Genomic DNA, 21,702 nt, shown 5'->3' on the forward strand with positions numbered 1-21,702 from the left:
AAATCGTGCTGTATTGTTCTGTCGGCTGTATTTATTTTATACCTACCTATCTTTTTATCTATGGGTACTTGCATGATGATTAATATTATATAGCTGTGGGTTATTTGATTTCAAATTTATCTACCCATAGTTATTGTTTACTAATAATCAACACACCAAACTATACTCAGAGGCACAAGTATCCGTCCAGTTTAATATACTGGCGTCAAATTAAAGTGGGCGGATATTTGTGCCTCTGAGTATATTTACAGTTCATCTTCCTCATCATCGAATTTCATCGGTCGCCTACGGTGTCGTGTAGAAACCGAAAGTAATGAGTATTTTCATCCCTGTGAGATTGTAGTCGGGGGCTAACTTGTAAAGAATACCTATAAAAATACCTACCTATACCTAAAAGGGAAATTGCTTAAATGAAATTGAAAGAAAGACAGAAATGAAAAAAGGCTCTGCTCTTTTATAATTTTTGGTGTAGGTACAATAATAGTAGATTGGGTAATTGTACATTATACAAGGGGCTAAACAGACCCATTATATACGAGGTATTTTTAGGGCCCGAGACGTAAGGCGAGGGCCGCCTAAATAGAAACCAAGTTTATAATGGATTTAGCCCCACGTGTTACACTCTGCTTTTCACTACGATTGCGAGAAAATAAAATAGTTTAGTTCAATATTCAATGATTTATTTTAATTGAAAATTAAATGTACTACAGTCTACAATTTTGGATATTAAGGGAGATGCTTTTACCCGGTAACATAATTTCCGACTACTGTGAAGATGAATAATGAGTATATGAGGTAATCGTGGGAGATAATAGTTTAAAAAAATCCTTTCGTAAGTGAATCCATTCGTTGTTGTTAACTTTACTTATTACATTTTTCGTAGGTAAGTATTTAAGTAAATGCGTCTGGACTTTGATGGTAACAGATTGAAAATTTCATCCATCTCCAAATTAGGATCACCATTCTCACTAGATGAAGACAACAATAACAATTATTGTTGAAAAATATGTAAGTTACGGTCACAAATTTACAATTATTTTCTGAATAAAATCAAGTGTGTATTATTCACGCCAACTGTTTTTTAAATTCTCGCTTTTTAATTTCATTTTTTTCACATGAGAAAAAGGCAAAGGTATTACACCGTAAAGGATGTCCCATGTCTTCAAATCTCGCTCTATTCGCAACTCAATAAAATTTAAATAAAAAAATGAACGCATTCCACAGACAAGAACGCTGCATTTCATTCCAATTTAAAGTTTTTTTATTTTTCAAAACAATCAAGGTCTTACCTATAATGATTCTATTTTCGAATAAAACCTCCGTTTTATAGTAGGCTAGTACTTGGCTAGTACTCGTAACAGACAAGAATTAAAAAAACAAAATTACTTTAGCCCCTAGAGGCTGAAATGCTTGTTTAGCCCCGCTGTGGAATGGTAATATGACAGTGTTTTTGAGCAAGAGTACCTAGTGAAAAGAGTATTTTCATTTCATTTCTGCCTACTTAAGGACTCTAAAAGAGTTTTATTACTCGATAAATAGTGAGAAAGGATGTATAAAAATAACACAATTCTTTGGTATACACTTTAATCAACTGGAATGTCTTAAATGTACAAATAAAATACATAAGTTATGCACTAAACATACGCAAAACTGCAAAGTTATGAAATAATACGTGATATTTTAAAAATGGCGGTAAACAGTAACGCTTTGGTTTTAAAACGTTTACTACTTCGTAAACAACGGTAAGTATCTAAAACTAGGAAAGGTGGGAAAAAACAATTAAGTTTCACATTTATTTTATTTAAACACAAGTTTCGTCACGGTTTACGGTTAACAAAATATTTTATATGTATCTGTCGCCGTTAAATTGTTTCTCACTCGCGATATTGTATTCTGTTTACAATTTAACGGTTTCACTTCGATAGATTATAATATACCGAAAAATAACACAGTTAAATTGTAATCAGTATGTTCTGTTCACAATATATCGACAGATTACAATATGGCGAGTGAGATTATAAAATAACGTATTTTACAATTTAACGGTAACATATCCACAAAATACGTTTTATCAAACTTTTCATATTATTATTTTGTGATAGCTGGAAAAATGAGTAAACGACTTTGACAATGAGATAAAAACAATTGGTGCGGATGTACGTACCACCGCTTTACTTAAATAACGAATTCTTTAATAAATAATGCAAATGCATGGTTCACAATAAAAAAAGAAAGTATTAAAAATATATAACAATATCAAAAACTTCATTTTCTTACTCTCAAGAAAATCATACTAAACATACAAAACGGTCCACTTAAGAGCGATTTCAGACTAGCGTATTTTTTGCGCGTACACGGTCATTTCAGCATGACCAATGACCAATATTCCCATTCTTCTCCAACTAGTCGGGAAAGACTGTATTAGGAGTGGATACGACAATAGACCAACGGGACGGAGATCGAACCACCACCCATCGGTGATGAGTCCGACCGCTCTTAACGTTGAGCTATTCAGGCTACATTACGCTTCAAAAAACCGGACTCGCATAAACGGGCATATTTCAGCGTGTTCGCTCGAACCGGTGGTGCCGTGTTAGTATCAACATAACATATACGAGCTTAGAAGCGCGTCAACGCTCGTACAAGTTGAGCGTGTGCCATAAGGCGCACCTATACGCGCCTATATGCGTTCTAAAAACGAGCTCACACGCGCGTATAAAACGCTAGTCTGAAACCGATCTCAGGAACCGAAAATTTTCTTAACAAGCTTACAAAATAAGACATAAATTACTAAAAGTGCACCTCAGGCTTAAAGTCCATTATATAATTATTATAGTGCCAATTGACCTTAAACATGATCAACACAAACACTTACAACTTAAGTAACTATAAGCCTATTACAACTTTGCCTTGATTTTAATTGACACATTTTTATAATATTAAAAAAGAAAACCTATGTCCAATAACATAATTCTAATGTCAACTACCGTCCACATATACATCATACGAGTATATAGGCAACTAGACACTTAACGGGAGATCTCGCCTTCGCAGTACAGTAGTGCCAACATGCGATCGAAGACATCTCGTGAAGAGAAACAGACAAAATTTCAACCAATAGTAGAAGATCAGTAGGCGTAGAAGTCCTTCCTAGTCCTATATCTCTCGTCACAATGCAAATGTAAGAGATAGCGATATTTCCGATAGCGCTGTAATTGGTTGACTTTTGTCTATTTCTCTTCAAGAGATTGGTCGCACTTCTTCCAACTTCAGACCTCCTCAATCAGGCCCTGTCGCAAAATCACTCACTGATACTAAAGCCACCCTTGATGTGTAATGTTTATCAATAAACAAATTTAAAATGGAGAAATAAATCGCTAGTCAATTCACACCTAATAATAAATTTAATTCACTAAAATTATTGCAACAACGTCTCGCAAAATTACAAGTTTTTAACAATTTTTGAGTGCGAATCTTGTAAAAGACTTTCGATAAACTAAAGTCAGTGTTTTCTATACATTCGATTAATAAGCTTAAAACAATTAGATGTATGTAGTTTATAGCTTATTAATAAATAATATTAATAAAGCAATACATAATTTTAAAAAAAAACCGGTATTTATAAACATAAAACAAATACTTGCTAATTGGTTTGTTGGTAAACATTGCACATTGAATTTGGCTTTAGTATATGCAGGGCTACAAACTCTTTAGGAAACAAGTTAAGTTTTTATTATCTTCAAATTGTAATTTGTGGACGCTAGTTAAACACAGAAACTAGACAAAACATATATTATTAAAGTTATACAGTAAAGTACGTAGTAATTGACCTATATCTAATAAAGCTTTCTTTGTATGTTAACATATTGTGTATTCTAAATATGAGATACAAACAGTTGATACTTGATTATATGTACATTAAACCACAGATTAATTATTAATGATTAAGCGCTTTTGTGAACAATCCAATAATTATATTTAGGAGATCGTGGTTAAAAAGTTATTTATGCTTATAGTATGAACATATTTTTTGATTATTATCTGCAATTCTTTCGATGTTTCACTAATAGTGTGATGTGTTAATATTAGGTAGAACAACTTGGTAAAGTTACATCGACAAAACAAAATAATAATTGGTTTGGAAATTATATATGGTTGATAGACCCACCCCGTGATTACATTTGAAATAAAACTAGACTTTTCTAAATTCATTTCGGATTGTGCATTTGGTAGGCTCCAGAATTTAATAATAACAAGGTTTCTAATTAAGGTAGACACTAAACGTACAAATAACACAAGTTAGTGAGTTATTTGCCTAATGCTCAGCGGAGTCGAGCCCGAGGGCTAAAGAAATGTTAGGGGGTAAACGTCTCTGTAGTCTTCTGTGACCCAGACTTTAGTTTAGAGGGGCCGATAGGAGGGGGTGAGTTCAAACATGACCCCTGACCTTGGCTAGTATCCCCTTACCCTGGCTAGAATCCCCATTAGAGTGACGTAAGAACTCTTTAAAGAGACTCATTGTATATTTAAGTAGCGGACGCAAGCGACTATGATGACGTAAATTCTGGCGATATCCATGGATATTTTCGGGGTAAAAAGTAGCCTAGGTTTTGCTGCAATTCCCTATTTATCTCTATACCAAATTTCACCCAAATCGGCTCAGTAGTTAAGCCGTGAAAAATTAACAGAGATTCAGACGAACTTACTTTCACATTTATAATGTTAGAGATGTTTTGCGTTTAAAACATTTACCTACCAAAAATCTCAGACCAATTATAGAAGGACCTGTATCGCACTCATAGTTACGAACAAAATTGTCTTGTCTTTTTCTGAGGAAAAGATTAGATTTTGTATATATTTCATACTAAACTAGAAGTTTTTGCTCGTTTTTTACACAATTAATTTATACAAAAAGATATTTTTTCGGAGCTCTTTAACTTTAACCGACGAACACGATTAAAACTATTTAACATCGATTCTATAGAGTCAGTTTTTATAATCGCATTAGATCGTTGATCATATACTTTGATAGAAAAGTAACGTCTAGCGAGGCAGGTCCTATACAATAATTGGTCTGAGACCAAAAATGTTTCAACTCCGCAGGATTGCAGTAAAAGAGGTTCTCATGTAATATAATATGGTTGCGTTATTTGTTCATTACTAATGCATTATATCTTACGGTAATATTTGGCAGGATTCAAGTCTGTGATAACAATATCAATAACAAGTACGTATTCATAATTAATGTTATATCAGCTTAGTTATATAAATATACGTATTTTAGAATTTAAACTATCGTGAGTGTTATTCATATTAATTGATTATGAAACACCCTGAGTCATGAGCTGGTTCTTGCATCGCGGCACGATCCAAACTGTTTGGATCGTGCCGCGATGCAAGAACCAGCTCATGACTAAAGGCCCCGTATGGGTTCGAAACTAGTCGGGCACACTCCGACGTAATATCACGTGAGTTTTAGCCGTGTTTCATAATCAATTAAATATACGTATGCTGAACTATATATTGTTCAGGGCTATCTAATATAAATGATCGTAATATTTTAACGCAAACCTCTGTCATGGATAGATAAACGTTGGTTATATTATATGATAATAGTTAATACTAACAAATAAATATCTTACAAAACATTACACATTATATCAGACCGTATTTTTAGCGCTAAACATAACATTACGGCTGCAACAAAATAATTATCAAAAATTTCAATCAATGTCTATAAAATCTATAAAATATTTCCTTTAGTAAATGGACCTCCAGGAATCGATTGACTATACAAAATATTAAAATTCTTGTAGTAATTTAAATACATACGGTGAAATTAAAAAAAAAAACTCCTTTTTTGCAGTAAAATATAATTAATGTAAGCTTTTTTTTGTATTACATTGATTGAAAATAATGTAATACAAAAACCAAATCCGAATCAAATCGAAATTCGTTTATTTTAAGTAGGCTTATAAAACTTCTAATAAACAGCAACAAGTCGGATTCTGATAGTAAATTATTTTACTTCCTCGGCATCAACCCATATTCGGCTCACTGCTGAGCTCGAGTCTCCTCTCAGAATGAGAGGGGTTAGGCCAATAGTCCACCACGCTGGCCCAATGCGGATTAGCAGACTTCACACACGCAGAGAATTATCTCAATTCTCTGATATGCAGGTTTCCTCACGATGTTTTCCTTCACCGATTGAGACACGTGATATTTAATTTCTTTAAATGCACACAACTGAAAAGTTGGAGGTGCATGCCCCGAACCGGATTCGAACTCACACCCTCCGGAATCGGAGGCAGAGTTCATATCCACTGGGCTATCACGGCTCTCTAGTTCATATCCACTGGGCTATCACGGCTCTCTCTATACTTTTACTTCCTCACTATGCTTTAAATTGTTACAGCCGTATATAATATACACAAATATATTTCAAATAGAAACAGCAAAAGTATCGTATAACAATACTCTAAAAATTAATATACATACGGTATATATTGAAACAGCAAACATCGTTATGAAAAACAATTTCGTTGAGCTAAATCGAAAGGACGCCAATGCTTGGTACCGAAACAATAATAATTGCATGTACCTAAATGCTTTATCTATACTAATATTATAAAGCTGAAGAGTTTGTTTGGTTGAACGCGCTTATATCAGGAACTACTAGTCCGATTTGAAAAATTCTTTCAGTGTTAGATAGCCAATTTATCGAGGAAAAAGGAGGAGGAGAATGCGGAATATTATCCCCGTATTCCTACGGGAACGGGACCACGTGGGTGCAACCGCGCGGCGTCAGCTAGTCATTTATATGCCCCAATTGGGTATAAATGGAACATAATTTTCCAATAAATGTTAAATTTAATTTATTAACCCTGCTCCGCTTATCGTTTTTATATGAATTTTTAAACTAGCTCCCAAGTCCCTGTCCATTTAAGAGAAGCGGAGTTTTTGTGTAATCCTATTGGTTAATCCGTTTCTCGGCTCCGCTGCCTCGCTCCGCTTCGGTGGAATGGCAGCCTTAATTGAAGACCTTTCGTTACATATTCACGTAATAATTAAATAAGCAAGGAAGAAGCTTTAAAAATTATCTTACAACATGAAGGTACAGTTGAAATCTCTAAAAGTAATTTTTGTTATATTGTACGGTACCAATTCAGTGGTAGTCCTTTCTTCAGCTTAAAAGGCACAAAATTCATAAGATACAGCGCTGGGTGACAACTATATTCAATTATTTAGTATAATTTCGAGCATTGTAACAACTCTTTGAAAATTCAACTATATTATTATCAAGGTAGTTTCCAATTATTACATACGCACTGTATACAGTGTGAAATTCCTTATTGTCTCATGATAGTTGATCGCGGAGTGTATTAAAATACAAGCTTTATACATTTCTTGACACTAAAAATTTGACCGATTTGCAATTTTTGGTGCTAATTCGAATGCATCCTACATGCGTTTTATTTAGCTAACTTTGGGTTACTACACACCCAAAAGAGTGATTTCAGACTAGCGTATTTATTTGCGGTCGTTTCAGCAAACGCGTTTACACGTGCGCTACAATACGCGCTTCAAAAAACCGGACTCGCGAGATCGGGTATATATCGGCGTGTTCGCTCGAACCGGTGGTGTCGTGTATCAACATGGATTCTGACGAAGAAACATTACTATTTGCGCTACTTATTCGCCATCGACTGAGACGACGAAAAAAATGCTGGGTGTCACTGATAGTTGCATCAAGACTTATAACCGGTCACTTTAATACACTTTACCCAGAACTGCGAAGTGATTCTAAACGATTCAACAAGCGCGCGCGTATAAAACGCTAGTCTGAAACCGCTCTTAGAGTACCTGTTTGTTAAAGAGAATAAGTACCAAGTTTGTCTAATTTTATTACCAACAATGACATCATGTCTTTTAATTGTGTTGACAACGCAACGACAGACTAAAGCCAATGGTTTTCCATCTAACGACAGGTAGGTCAACAACAATAATTATTATTATTATTTAAAAAAAATACATTTATAACGATATTAGGGATATGAATAATATCCGAATTTCAGTTAGAGAAATGTAGATACTATTTGTTTGTAGCATTCATTCATATTTTTTAATAAATAATTATAATTAGTTTTTAGAGTTCGGTCTAAGATCCGGCATCAGAAATATATACCCTCATCTGTTATTCATTAGTGCTATGAAATGAATGATAGTGCACACAGTGCAGATAGGTTTCCTAGTTAAATTAAGCATAAAATAAGCTTTTTGACACATTAGAAGACAATTTTTTTTAATTCAATAATGAGGGAAGCAGATTAAATAAATTAAAAAAAATCCCGCTATTTGACTAGGCAACCCATTGAAATGTTACAATTTAAGGACCGAATATTGCATGTTTTAGAGGACGCAATTTTATTTTAGGGACATGTGTGGGAGATCAGTAGAAGCTTAACACTCAAGTTTGTGGGGTCGCCACCCTTGTCGCCCCGGGGTGAAAACACTTTTTTCCCGATATCTCAGAAACTAATCGTCTTACAAAAAAATATGAAAAGTCAATAGAAAAGTTGACACGTCCCAAAAAAAATTGCGTCCTGTAAAACATGCAAAGCTCATGTAACATTTCAAAGGACAAATATGCATTGTGTTAATATGAATATTTTCTATCATTTATTTCTTATCCCAATTAAATAACAGATGAGGGTATATATTTCTTATGACGGCTCTTGTACTATTTAACCGACTTCATATGGTTTGTTGTTGATATACTTCTGTCGTCTCCGGTACCTTTATCATGTAACCTCGTAGTAACTGTCAGGATATTAGTAATAAATTGTGTCATTGGTAAAGCGTGGGGGATACCGATCGCGATAACTAACCTGCTATAAAATTTGATTACCTGAAACAGATAAAAGATAACTTTATTAGTAAGGTAGCAAAATTAATTACGACATCAATATAAATAAATATTACGTTCAGAGTGAAATCATCGTGATACAATAGTTTAATTTTGTATGATTACAAGCAAATCCATAATCTATCCATTAAATGATTATCAAACTTTATCAAATAGACATATAATATTCGGGATTACTATTTTTATATGGGACTACCTTGACACCTACATTAATCTCTAGGAGTTGCCACGAAGATAAGGGTCTGGCCGCTGGAGGATGACCCAACCCTACCCCTACCCTACTCCTACCCTACCCATACTCTACCACTACCCTACCCTTACCCTACCCCTACACTAACGTAAATCAATAGTTTTGCCTTCGCGAAACGTTTCCACTATACTAATAGCATTAACAACTGAGTCTTAGGGCCATAAATCATTTCTCTATATCTATCTCGCTTGCACTTATGGGTCTTATGGAGCCGTCTAGTGAAGGGTGTAACAATGAAAGACATATTATCGATAAGTAAAGTTTATTATCGTATCTTGTTCACAAAATTAAAAAAATTAACAATATTTGATTTAATATAATACATATTTCATATTATATAATTATTAACTAAATAAAATTAATCTTCATCTGAGTCTTCATCATCAGAATCTTCGTCTTCTGCCAAATTTATTATATATTAGTATCCATAGTGCGCAACGAGTAACACATGAATGTATTTATTTAATTGCAGTAAACACATTTATAGCAAAAAAAATACGCAATGCAATTACATTAGAAACCGACCAATCAGAATCGTCCAAATCATTATTGACTCATCATTAGCACGTGCGCAGGTAGCCGTTTATCGATAATTAGGGTGCGCAGGTAGGCGCGCTGCACATTCCTATCTTTTTTGACTTTTATGACCGGACGACTCAGATGATAATGCGCATACTATAATACTTGAACTTTATGCTATGATATTAAAGTTCAAATTGACTTTTAAGTATTATTATAAATAGTTTTTATGGAATATAGGAAAATATGTTGGGTTGGACAACTCTTATCATATAGGGTTTTGAAAAATAGATAGTAGCCGATTCTCAGTCTTACTGTATATGCATAGAAGATTTCGTATGAATCAGCGAGCCATTTCGGAGAAGTAAGGGAACGAACATTGTGACATGAGAATTTTATATATTAGATAATGTGGTATTTGGCATTACTTAAATATAAAGATCTACTTTCTTTCTGATTTCTCTGAGAAAATAAAAAATGATCAAAATTCCAACTGAAATTTTTAGATCAACATTTCTCATTAGCAATTAGATGAGGATATATATATTTCTAAGAAAGAATCTCGTACCATCCTAAAATGTTTGGTTTATTACTCTCGGTTCATAACACATCAATAGACTACTTGTCTCTTTTGTAAACAGTGTTTAAGCTGAATTATGGTTTAAGTATTATAAGCTATATTTTATTTTGTCCCGTCAATAATAACCAGTAAAAAATTAATTATAAATGAAAAAATTTTTACGTAATATTTTTGCAGCCGAAACACAGCACATTAGCAAGTGACGTCATTCATAGAGATAACAGCGTGATTGGCGTTTACAGTGATGTGATTACATCACGTCACCGCGAGCGCCAATCACAAACCGACGCCTTGTAGCGAATGACGTTATAAAAATACAATTTTTATAACGTCATTCGCACGCGGTGACGTGATAAAAATACAATTTTGTTTTATAAAAATATTACAATTACGAGATTATTTTCACAAATAAAATTGTGATTATAGTTTCTAGGCATCTAAACTGCCTCTATGCAATTAATCTTCTTAGTTTTGTACAGGCGAGTAGCCTATTTATCAATCGTTTTAATTGTCAATGGTTCCGACACTCACTGTTTGTCGACGGTGCGTTTGAACCACTGCGTGAAGTGTCGCAGTTGCCACACCGCCCTCGCCGACTCTTCGCGAAGACGACCGTTGAGCCTTCGCAGCCGCCGGACCTGAATTGATAATATGGATATGATGTTTGCCGTATAATTGGATATTTTTTGACAAAAAAAAAATATTAAAAGTATCATTATCACTCTATTTTAGTCTACACACAGACATAGGCCTTTCCGAGAGCGCGCCACCACACACGATCATCCGCATTCAGCCACTTTCTATTACCTTCTTAATATCGTCGGACCATCTGTTAACTATAGGCTTTATTAAATCTCAAAGTAACTCAGTGGGCGATGGAGCGAGCTATGCTAGGAGTTCCTATACGTGTTCGAATTAGGAATGAGGAGATCCACAGACGAACCAAAGTTACTGACATAGCTCAGCGAGTCGCGAAGCTGAAGAGGCAATGGGCAGGCCACATAGTTCAAAGAGCTGATGGACGTTGGGGTCCCAAGGTGCTGGAATGCCCACTAGGTGGACCGAAGACGTTAAGCGGGTTGCAGGGAGCCGCTGGATGCTGGCGGCTCGAGACCGTTTTGTTTGGAAGTCTATGCAAGAGGCCTATGTCCAGCAGTGGACGTCCATCGGCTGATAATAATGATGATGATGCAATTTAGTAAAGGTGACTGTGTATCTATAGAAACTACTTTCGGAAATACAGGGACGTATTTACGCCGTGACGTGTCGCCCGGCTTGTGCTCTCTGTTGCGCGATTAGTCTGTACACATCGCAACTCGTCTATAACTATCCTTATGCCTTGATCGCACGTATCGAGTAAACGGGCGAGAGAGTAAAATGTTTCTCGGCCGAGACATTGATGTAAGCGAGTAGCTGTTCACACGTGTTTTGAAATTAGCACACTCAGTTCAGTTCTATTGAGACTACAATTCGGATAAGATGGATCGTAAAACGATTATTAGAAAATATACAAAGTTACTCATTCCACTATAAGTAGAAGAATTAAAGGAATTGTTGGAAAAATAGCACTAAATAATTAAAGGAGTTGAAAGTTATACAGGCACGGATATAGTTTATATAACTGTATAAATTTAATAGTTGTTTCGACATTCCATTTGTTACTAACAGACATGGTGTATTTCATTTTATTTGGAATTGTTTGAAACTAATAATTTTAGTTACACGCAGGCGATGTGACGATAGTCATGTGGCCGTCGGCCGAGCGAGTGGCGAGACAATGCATGTTCAGACCTGGCGAGTGAGCGAGCGAGACAGTGCGGGGAGGGGGGAGGGTGGACACTCGGCCTAGTAGATAGAACGGGGGCCGAGCTACTGTCTCGGCGCTTCGTTCGGCCGAGCACTCGTCGATATGTTTATACATACCGAGTACTCGGCCGAGGGCACTGTCTCGCCCGTTTGCTCGGTACATGTGATCAAGGCATTACCTCTTCCTCGAGGTGGTGGCGGTGTCTCTGCGCGGTGGCGGCGTCGGCCTCGAGCGCCGCCACGCGCTCCGCCAGCCCGCAGCCGCAGGTGGCGTGCACGCCGTCGCCCGCGCCGTGACGTGCCGCTGGGCTTGTGCTCTCTGTTGCGTCGTTTGTCTGTACATATTGTCAACTTAAAAATATACTTTTACTTTAAAAAAAAAAGTAGTAGCCCTGTCATTTAATCCAAAAAAACCTGGAAAGATTTCTGAGAGTTTTAAAAATAGGAGGTATATATTTTGAAGTGTTCTTATCGAATTACATTTTGCCACCTCTAATTTCTGTTGCTCGCAGCGCTACTGGCATACACGTTTTTATCGTATTTCATAAAGGAGATATTGGTCTCAAAGCGGCGCCTCGAAGATAGCGCAGTCAAGGACTAATATTTTATTAAATTTTAAAAAACGTTAGTCTATCTAGCATACAATAAAAATACTTTTAGCGGACTCAAAAGTGATTACAAAAGTAAGAAAACTAATGTCGAACAAAGGTTATGATTCACAACATTTGTTAGAACAACTTAATAAAAAAATCAAACTGTAACCAAAATATGACCCTAGAATGGAATGGAAGAATGACCTTGAGTGCATGAAGTCACGCATTTGTGAATGTTGTGTGTAGGGTTAAAGGATCCTTTGACTGTTACCAAACACTCCCCTTTTCCAATCAAGTATCTCTCCCCCCGCCTATCTCAAGTAACCCATAAAGAATTACACAACAAGATATGTGAAAGGCTCGACGCCACGAGCACACTGAAGCCGTTCGTACCGTAAGTTGCAATGCAGCGATAACAATACAATTAGTACTCACAATAATATGCATACAGTTAGTACTCACAGATAAATCAGTCCACGTGTCCAGAGCGACGTCTGTGGTAGAGTCGGGCGGCGGGTCGGTCGGTTCTATCGACTGGTACTGATGCTCCTCGCAAATCTGTACAAAATAACTATTTCTGAACCACGGGAATAACGTACCACACGATTTGTAAGTCAATTGTATGTTCAGGAAGTGTAAAAGCGGTACATACATAAATATATAATGGAATTAAACGCAAAATTGTGACTGTGTGCGGCTCAATGGAGTAGCTAAATTAGGATCATTTTTTGTGGTGATTTTGTAGGCATGTAACAGGTCTGTAGTATAAAATGCTTTGAGAAAAGACTGCGACGTCGGTGGTAGGCCGAATGGCAGGTACACCAGTGTTTTGAAGGTAGGAGGGGTTTTTAGCCGGTAGGAGTCCGGCACTACCCAAACGGGTGTCCATGAGGATTTTCTCCCCAACAGAAAAAAAAAGTATAAAATGCTAAATATAAAATATATAAAAATAGTAGCTGTAAGGACACAGAATATATTTGTGTTACATATTTTGGAAGTGTGAGTTTACCTCGTCCCCCTTGAAAAAAATAACAGACAATTTTGTTGGTAAAGGACATGTCCCAAAATAGGCTTATAAGTAGGTCAACAATATTTTTTACGGATAGAAGATACAAATTGCTGTAGAGAAAATATTTTTCAGAATTTTTGGAACCCGCATTAATTAGATAAATATTTTTTTTGTTTCGGTCCCTTGTCTACAATTTCAACATAGACAAAACAGTGTTTCTAAACAGCCAATAAAAACACCTGGAATTGAATTCATATCCGGTATAAGCTGTCAATGTCATGTAATATTGTCAATAAGCACCTGCACTGCACATACCTGCAACATAGCGCGGGTGGCAGTGTGGACCAACGCAGCCCAGTCCAGCGCCGACGCGTCGGGCAGGGGCAGCGGGGCACCTCCCCCCTCCCGGGAAACGCCGTTGCCCTCCGCAGTTGCCCCTCTCCCCTCAGCCAGCTCTGCGTCCATTAGTCGCATCAATTCCTCCTGTGAAACAGAGGAGTTTTGTTTGGTAGGCTTCACCTGTTGCTAGTTGCTAAGTTACCGTCAACCAAAGATTTTATACTACAAGTAGACGTTGTCATGAAATTGAGGCGAACAATGGTGGCTAATTGTCTCCATTTCCGTTGGTCGCATAGTAAACAACAAAATTTATTTAAACAAATAATACTTAAATATTGTCTACTATAGCAGACGCTCGCGACTCCATTCGCGTATTCATAAATTCTGTTTATCACAAATCCCGTGATTTCGGCAGTGTTAATCCAGACTGAAATCTATTTCCATTCCAAATTTCAGCCAAATCGCTTCAGTAGGCGCAGAGTAAAGGAGGAACAAACATACTTACACACACAAACTTTCGCCTTTATATTATTAGTGTGACAATGTTGAGTTGTGTGTTCAGGAAGTGTAAAAAGTGTGTTTATGAATACACAAAATTGTGCATGTGTGCGCTGTGTGGAGTAGCTAAATTCGGATCAATTTTTGCGATGATTTTGTAGTCATGTATAATTAATAGTATAAATGGTTGCCGTCAATTATCTAAGTTACAGTTCTATTCATCATACTCCTCACTCCTGTACTGTGCGGTCGAGGACTCGGTTAAGCATTTGTCTATAACTATGAGACAGTGGTTTTAGTAGCATCCTAAAAACACATAATTTGCATTAATTTGTAAAATACAATCGTTAGATTAAAAAGCTGCTACTTATAATATCAGCTGTATGCCAGTAAAAGTCCCGTCGAAATCAGTTCAACCGCTTCAGAGATTAGGCAGAACGAACAAACTTACAGTAAGAGAAGAGTGCGCTGCGGAGCGCGGGCGCCGGGAGTGCCTCGGGGAGGACCCCTCGTGCACGCGTCGGCGTACTTCTAGGCTGCCTCCGTTGCCGCCCGACGTGGTACTGCGCCCTGACCCACCTGCGAATAACCACACATTCTAGGTTTCTGGAACCAGGGACTCTTAGCTATAGTGGTCCCAAGGAGAAGGAATACCAGATGTACACAAACCGAATGCCAGCGTGAGCCGTGCGGCAGATAGCAAATAAACAAGATAGAAAGAGATAGACATACTTTGTTTGTTCCGTCGTCAACATGACCGCTCGTGTTTACCTCTAGTATTTCTTCTCATTGAAAATAGTATAGACACCTTATTTTGACGAAGTGGATTCGGAAAGTGTAGGTATAACAACCCAGAATAAGCAGACGCGTGCTACGATTGGCTTAGATGCTATGTAAGTAGTAACTTCTTTTTTTTTATTCTTTACAAGTTAGCCCTAGACTAAATCTCACCTGATGATAAGTGATGATGCAATCTAAGATGAAAGTGGGCTAACTTGTTAGGAGGAGGATGAAAATCCACATCCCTTCAGTTTCTACACGACATCGTACCGGAACGCTACATCGCTTGGCGGTACGTCTTTGTCGGTAGGGTGGTAACTAGCCACGGCATAACTCTTCGACGACCGAATTTTGAAAAAAAGCCGTTATAAAATAATGAAATTGGGAACAAACTTAGCGTCGTGGATACGCGAAAAAATTGTAATTCGAAAAAAAATTGTAGTTCTATTTTCAAATCATATTTTGACATTCTATAAAGGGAAATATACTAATAGATATATGGGCCATCTTTAAGTTATTAAAATATGTCTTTTTATAATGTTTTAGGTATATTTCCCATCATATATTGAAATAATAAACTCGGAAATCGAACCCAGCCTACTGGTATTTATTCCTGTTTATTGAATATATTCACGATGTATTTCTTACAAACAATTAACTAAAAACATTCATTATAAGCCGAATATCTATACTAATATTAAGAGAAAATCTTTGTTTGTTTGTTTGTTTGTAATGAATAGGTTCAAAAACTACTGGACCGATTTTAAAAATTCTTTCACCATTCGAAAGCTACATTATCCACAAGTAACATAGGCTAAATTTTATTTTGAAAAAAAAATAGGTTTCCGTAAGATATTTAGGTTTTTCGGACACAAGGTGTAAAAAACCAACCAGAAAAGTAGGGTAGGGGTAGGATAGGGGTAGTTGAAAGTTTACATAGAGTTTCACGCGGACGAAGTCGCGGGCGTCGGCTAGTTGGTTGATAATGATGATGAATGTTCTGATGGCTAGTGGTGGTGACATAATTACTATAATTAGTATAAAAAATTACTATAAAAAAACTAAAGATAAGTAAAAAGCATTATTCCGTGAGCTGGCCATTTTTGGGTACGCATTGGACCAGCGTGGTGGAGTATTGGCCCAACCCCTCTCATGAGAGGAGACTCATGCTCGTGCCCAGACGAATGTGGGTTGTTGAATGAATGAATGAATTAGAGGTTTGTAAAAGTCCGGTATCTTTCATAAACTACCTTAACACCGACATGGCTTGGGCTTGTGGCTTTTATTCTACAAACAATATCTTGGCGTAATCTGAAATGATTACCTTGTTTCTTGAAATTAAATATTTTTTCCTACCTTTAAATTAAATATTTAAAGAGTAAAAAAATAACTAAATGAGCCAGTCGGGGTTTTAATTTTTTTTGCAAAATACATTAGTTTTTCAAGCATCTGGAAAATTCAAATACTTGTTTTTAATTAACACTATGTCACTAAACGAGATTAAAGGAAGATGTTACCGGTGCCATATCCCGAGGTGTCGGAGCGCGGCGGCGACAGGCGGCGGCGTGAAGGTTGCTGGCCCCACGCCTCCCCGCACGCGCTCTGGCATTCGCAGCGCGCGCCCACCGCGAACGTCAAGCGCACCTGACGATACACAAAACAAATCAATATCATTTAAAAACGATCTAAACTGGATTTGGGGACATAATTTATAGGCTCAGGGACAAATTTCAATCAGAGATTTATCAATTTCTGTAGGCGAACTTCGAAAGCGAGCGAGGTCTCACTTTTTTTTTTTTCACAAAACTGGTTACAATCATGTTACAATATTAAATAACATACATAAAACGTAATAAATACGATTGCACCTTCTTGGTGTGACCACAGCATTGTTATAATAAATTATCATGAACAGCACTTAAACGATAACACTACACGAGACAACAATATAAATGCAAAAATCACTAAACTAATCGTTAATCCTTAATCACTAAGTAAACTTAATGAGTTTTTTAAAAGAGGTCAGAGAACTACAAATAAAATCAGCATTACTACTGTGAGCATTTAAGAGTGAGCATATTCGATAAGCAGGCTGACCGACTCTGGTTCGATAGAAGGGTAAACGGAAGGGCTTTCGATTCTGTAAACGGCTTCCTGGACGTGGTGCACAAAACAGTAGACGTTCCAATATATCCGGTGAATCCATGTAGCCATTAATGATTTTATAAAAGAAAACCATATCTAGCATTTTGCGTCTATTCTTTACGTCACTTTCGAAATTTGCCTACGCGCAGTACAGAGGTGCGGGCGCGACGAACGAGGAACGGGCCGGCAAGCGAATTCATTCATTGGCTTCAATATATATAGGATAATGGCTTTAAGAAATACAGGATATGATATGAAATACTTTATTAAACTTTTTAATTTCACTACACTCCCACCTTTCAGTAACATTCGCATTCGCCATCTTCATATCAAGCAAACTTCCTCCTTACGTACATTAACGTTCCGTTCCTACATAAATAAAAAAAAATTGTCTTTAACATGTAAGTCAGTACTCACAGTGACTGGATCAGAGGTCTTCAACAGGTCGACGAGGTGGTCGTGCGGCAGGGCCACGACCGCAGCGCGGCACACTTCCAGCAGCCGAGCGCCGCGCTTGACTCCCGCCTTGGACGCCGCGCCGCCGCTCTCCACCGCCGTCACCAAACCGTCCGCTTGGACGTGGAACCCTATTGAACATTCAGTGCAAAATTAGACTTTATTTCAATAGAGTGATAGTCGAAATTTAAATAAAATCACTTTTTAATCTTTACATATATGTATAAGCGAAAGGACACTCATAACGAAACATCGATAATCGCTTGACGTACAAAGATTAAATTTAGCAGAGATGTAGTTTATATTTAGTAGACGTCAGCCAAGAACTTATTTTGCGACAGGGCCGGATTAAGGAGGTCGCCGCGCTCACACGCACGCTCTCCCCGCGGTGGTAGTGCACAGCGTGCAGCCGCCGCCCCCCACCTGTGCACACACCCGCACACGCACCCAGTTGCGAAGCGGCGCCCCTCTCCAGCGTGAGCTCGTCCAGCGCGTGCGCGTGCGGCGGCGCGACGCTGGCGAGGCGGCGCAGCAGTCCGTCGCCCGTCGCCGCGCTCACACGCACGCTCTCCCCGCGGTGGTAGTACACGCGCGTCCAACTGCCGCTCACCACCCAGCCTGCACAAATAAGAGGGTATTTGATGAATTGAGCTCAGATATTTGTTACAGCAAAGTGTCACGCTGCTAGTTGCGTTAGTGGTATTGTGCAATAATGTTTTGTTATAATAATTAATAATGTTTTGTGTTGTAATTATTTATCATAAATTGTTTAGTGTGGGCAAGGAGAACGTGTCGGGCAGTGGAGGTGAGGGTCAATGCATTCTGAAAGGATCCCTTAAACCTACACCCAAGGTCACAAACCCTGTGACCTGCTCGAGATGTTTCCTCTACCACAAAATAATGGTACAATCACTGTCACAACTACCCGTCACGTCATATAAGGTTATGTATTGACAGGAGTTAAGATATCTGTGTAAAAATAATCAACATTTTTTAGCTGACTCAGAAGTGATTACAAAAAATAAGAAAACAAATGTTGAACAAAGGTTATGATTCACAAAATTTGTCAGGACAACTTAATTACAAATCAAACTATAACCAAATTAAGACCCTAGAATGGCAGAGAATAACCTTGAGTGAAGTCTCGCACTTGTGAACGATGTGTGTAGGGTTAAAGTGTCACTCATGTCACTCTCACCGCCTATCCCAAGTAACCCATAAAGAATTACACAACAAGAACGGCTCGAACGCCACGAGCAAACTGAAGCCGTCCGTACCGCAAGTCGTTGCAACGCGGCGATAACATTTTTGTGTATTATTGACCTTTTACTGGTACTTTTTGGCAGAAAAAAACTCAAGATAATATACGTCTATTTATGCAGTTATATGTAAACTTATCATAAGTGCAAAATATTAAATCTGTATAAAGAAAGTTGGTAGAACAAAAATGAAGATGTTTCTTTACCAAGCAAAGTATTTGTCGGCAAGACAAGAACAATTTGTCTGGAACTCTCTTCGACGATGACGATAGAGTCTGCAGATACTCCCATTATACAATCCAATATGTTACCACCCGCTCCTTCATCTTGAACTTGTACCTGAAATTGATAATACATAATATCTATATTAAAGCCCAACTCTTAGACCATTTAAACAACAGGACCTGCCTCGCTAACCGTTACCCCTCTACCCGCCAAAGATCAAAAAATCTATTGTCTAACGCGTTTATAGAAACTGTTGCTATAGAATCGATGTTTCATTGTTGTAATCGTTTTCGTCGTGTATAGAGCTCCCTAAAATGAAGGGTTTGTGTAGTTAAATTACATGAAAAACGTCCAAAAACTTGTAGTTTAGCAAAAGATTGAGTAACGTTTCATTTGAAAGTATTTAAACCTTAATTTTATCAAATTTGTAATAAAAACAATTTACAAAATGACTGAATGATTCTTTTGACGAAACAGCCAAACATCGATCAGTAATCGAATATTCTATGTATTTAATCTTTCGCTAGTCTAAGCAATGTGTTTGTTAGTCTCTGTTAAAATTACGCGTGTGTGTATTGCGAGTCAAATTCATAGTTGTGTGTAGTGTATGGACATAGAAAACTTTTAATGTTGTTAAATATTTTCGATGTGTGAGTTTACCTCGTCCCCATCAAAAAACGACAGACAATTTTGTTTGTGAATTTGAGTGCAATGCATCTCCATTTTCTAATTCCTCTATGGCCCAACTCGATGTAGACCATAATATCAACAAAGTAATTAGACAGGAAGGTAGGAAATGCATGCCTTTTCATACTAAATATATTTGAAATTATCATTGACCTCTTATAATAAAAGAGGCCACTTTTGCTTTGACAGTTTTATAATTATTGGTAAAGAAAATTATACCTAAAGGCCTTTAAACATAGTCAACAAGGATTTATTATAGTGACGTCATGAAACAGTTGAAATATAGACCGTTATGGCCGACATGCGTTTTGGCTCGTATTGTCAAAAACATATTTAAAAACTAAAATTTTCATGTAATCACGTTTTGAAAAAATATGATTTTTTTTTTCAGTCTAGTAGAACTATAATAAACTATTTAAGACCATTTAAAAAAAAGTGTCCACCAGCCCATTATGTAAAGGCCGCTTTTCACGAAAATTACGCGGTGAACATCGCATATAATAAAAAAAGAAAACGAATGTATGCTTACGTGGTAACACAGTGCCCCTCTGACAAGTACATCGTTGTTGCAATCTTCAATGCGAGGTATTATAGCATTGTTGTTGGAATTGTTGCCGCTTTTCATTAATAAGGAGGAAAAAATTGCTGTAACAATAAAATACATATTATTAATTATTAGACGAATAATAATAATAGGCCATCAATCATTGACCTCTTATAATAAAAGGGCACATAATCATGAAGAAAAATTCACTTAAAAACTGGCCAATTTTGCTTTGACAGTTTTAGAATTATAGGTAAAGAAATTTATACCCAAAGGCCTTTAGTCCAATATTCAACAAAATCCCAAATTCAGAGCAAATTTAACCTTAAGGATTGAGTTTAAGGTTGAATTTGCAAATGCGACTACTTGAATTGAGTGCCAAGAAGTTGTGTTTGGCACTCATTGAGTGGGGACGTTTTTTGGTCGCTGATTGTGCATCCACTTTTAATAGGAAATCGATGTTGGTTAGAGTAAAAGTAACATATTTTTGATCCATACAATTTTCCTTACTTTCTAGGTAAATATTGATTTAAATGAAATATATGATTCTTACAAAATTTTTGTCCCGTGTCCACAGTAGTTGCGGAAACATAATTATTGGCGAGATCTTTCAGGTACTCTTGTCTAGTGCGCGTGGCCATTGTACTAAATTTAGGGGATTGGATGGCAGCATTTTCACCATTTATAACCTGAAAAAAAAAATTGCATAGTTTAATTACATTATTTTTTATGTATATTTTATAAATACCTAATTTTTCACACCAGTTTTAAAAACATTTTGAAAAAAACATCAAATTAAATAACAAACGCTTCAAGAACTTTATAAAAAATATTAAAAACTTTCAAAATAGTTTTACACAACAATTGTTTGTAATAATTTTATACTTAAGATATTCAATAATAATTGCAAATATTGCTTAAGTTAAAACTGAAAGCAGAAGATAAATTACTAAAAATATTATTTTTCCAACACATGATTTTATTAGTCAGTTTTTTCAGTTTCATTCCAAAATTGGCTCTTTATTTTGGATCTATGGGATTTGACAGATTTTCAAGTCACAGTAAAAACAACAATGAAAAGCGAAG

General features: G+C 36.7%; 1 protein-coding gene across 1 annotated transcript in view; it reads right to left on the minus strand.

Moving 5' to 3' along the window:
• Positions 1 to 1,567: 1,567 nt before the first annotated feature.
• LOC112050613 (signal-induced proliferation-associated 1-like protein 2) overlaps positions 1,568 to 21,702 on the minus strand; it is a 30,056-nt gene continuing 9,921 nt past the window's right edge. The window contains exons 5-16 of the mRNA XM_024088907.2: positions 21,170 to 21,305; positions 20,602 to 20,717; positions 19,367 to 19,499; positions 18,349 to 18,519; positions 17,863 to 18,032; positions 16,818 to 16,944; positions 14,972 to 15,099; positions 13,999 to 14,166; positions 13,137 to 13,232; positions 12,261 to 12,416; positions 10,807 to 10,913; positions 1,568 to 8,908 (exon numbers count right to left, since the gene is read on the minus strand). Of these exons, the coding sequence (XP_023944675.2) occupies positions 8,905 to 8,908; positions 10,807 to 10,913; positions 12,261 to 12,416; positions 13,137 to 13,232; positions 13,999 to 14,166; positions 14,972 to 15,099; positions 16,818 to 16,944; positions 17,863 to 18,032; positions 18,349 to 18,519; positions 19,367 to 19,499; positions 20,602 to 20,717; positions 21,170 to 21,305 (1,512 nt within the window). The 3' untranslated portion in view covers positions 1,568 to 8,904. The remainder of the gene's footprint in view (positions 8,909 to 10,806; positions 10,914 to 12,260; positions 12,417 to 13,136; positions 13,233 to 13,998; positions 14,167 to 14,971; positions 15,100 to 16,817; positions 16,945 to 17,862; positions 18,033 to 18,348; positions 18,520 to 19,366; positions 19,500 to 20,601; positions 20,718 to 21,169; positions 21,306 to 21,702) is intronic.

This window comes from Bicyclus anynana, chromosome 9 (assembly GCF_947172395.1).
Source record: "Bicyclus anynana chromosome 9, ilBicAnyn1.1, whole genome shotgun sequence".
Lineage (NCBI taxonomy): Eukaryota > Metazoa > Arthropoda > Insecta > Lepidoptera > Nymphalidae > Bicyclus > Bicyclus anynana.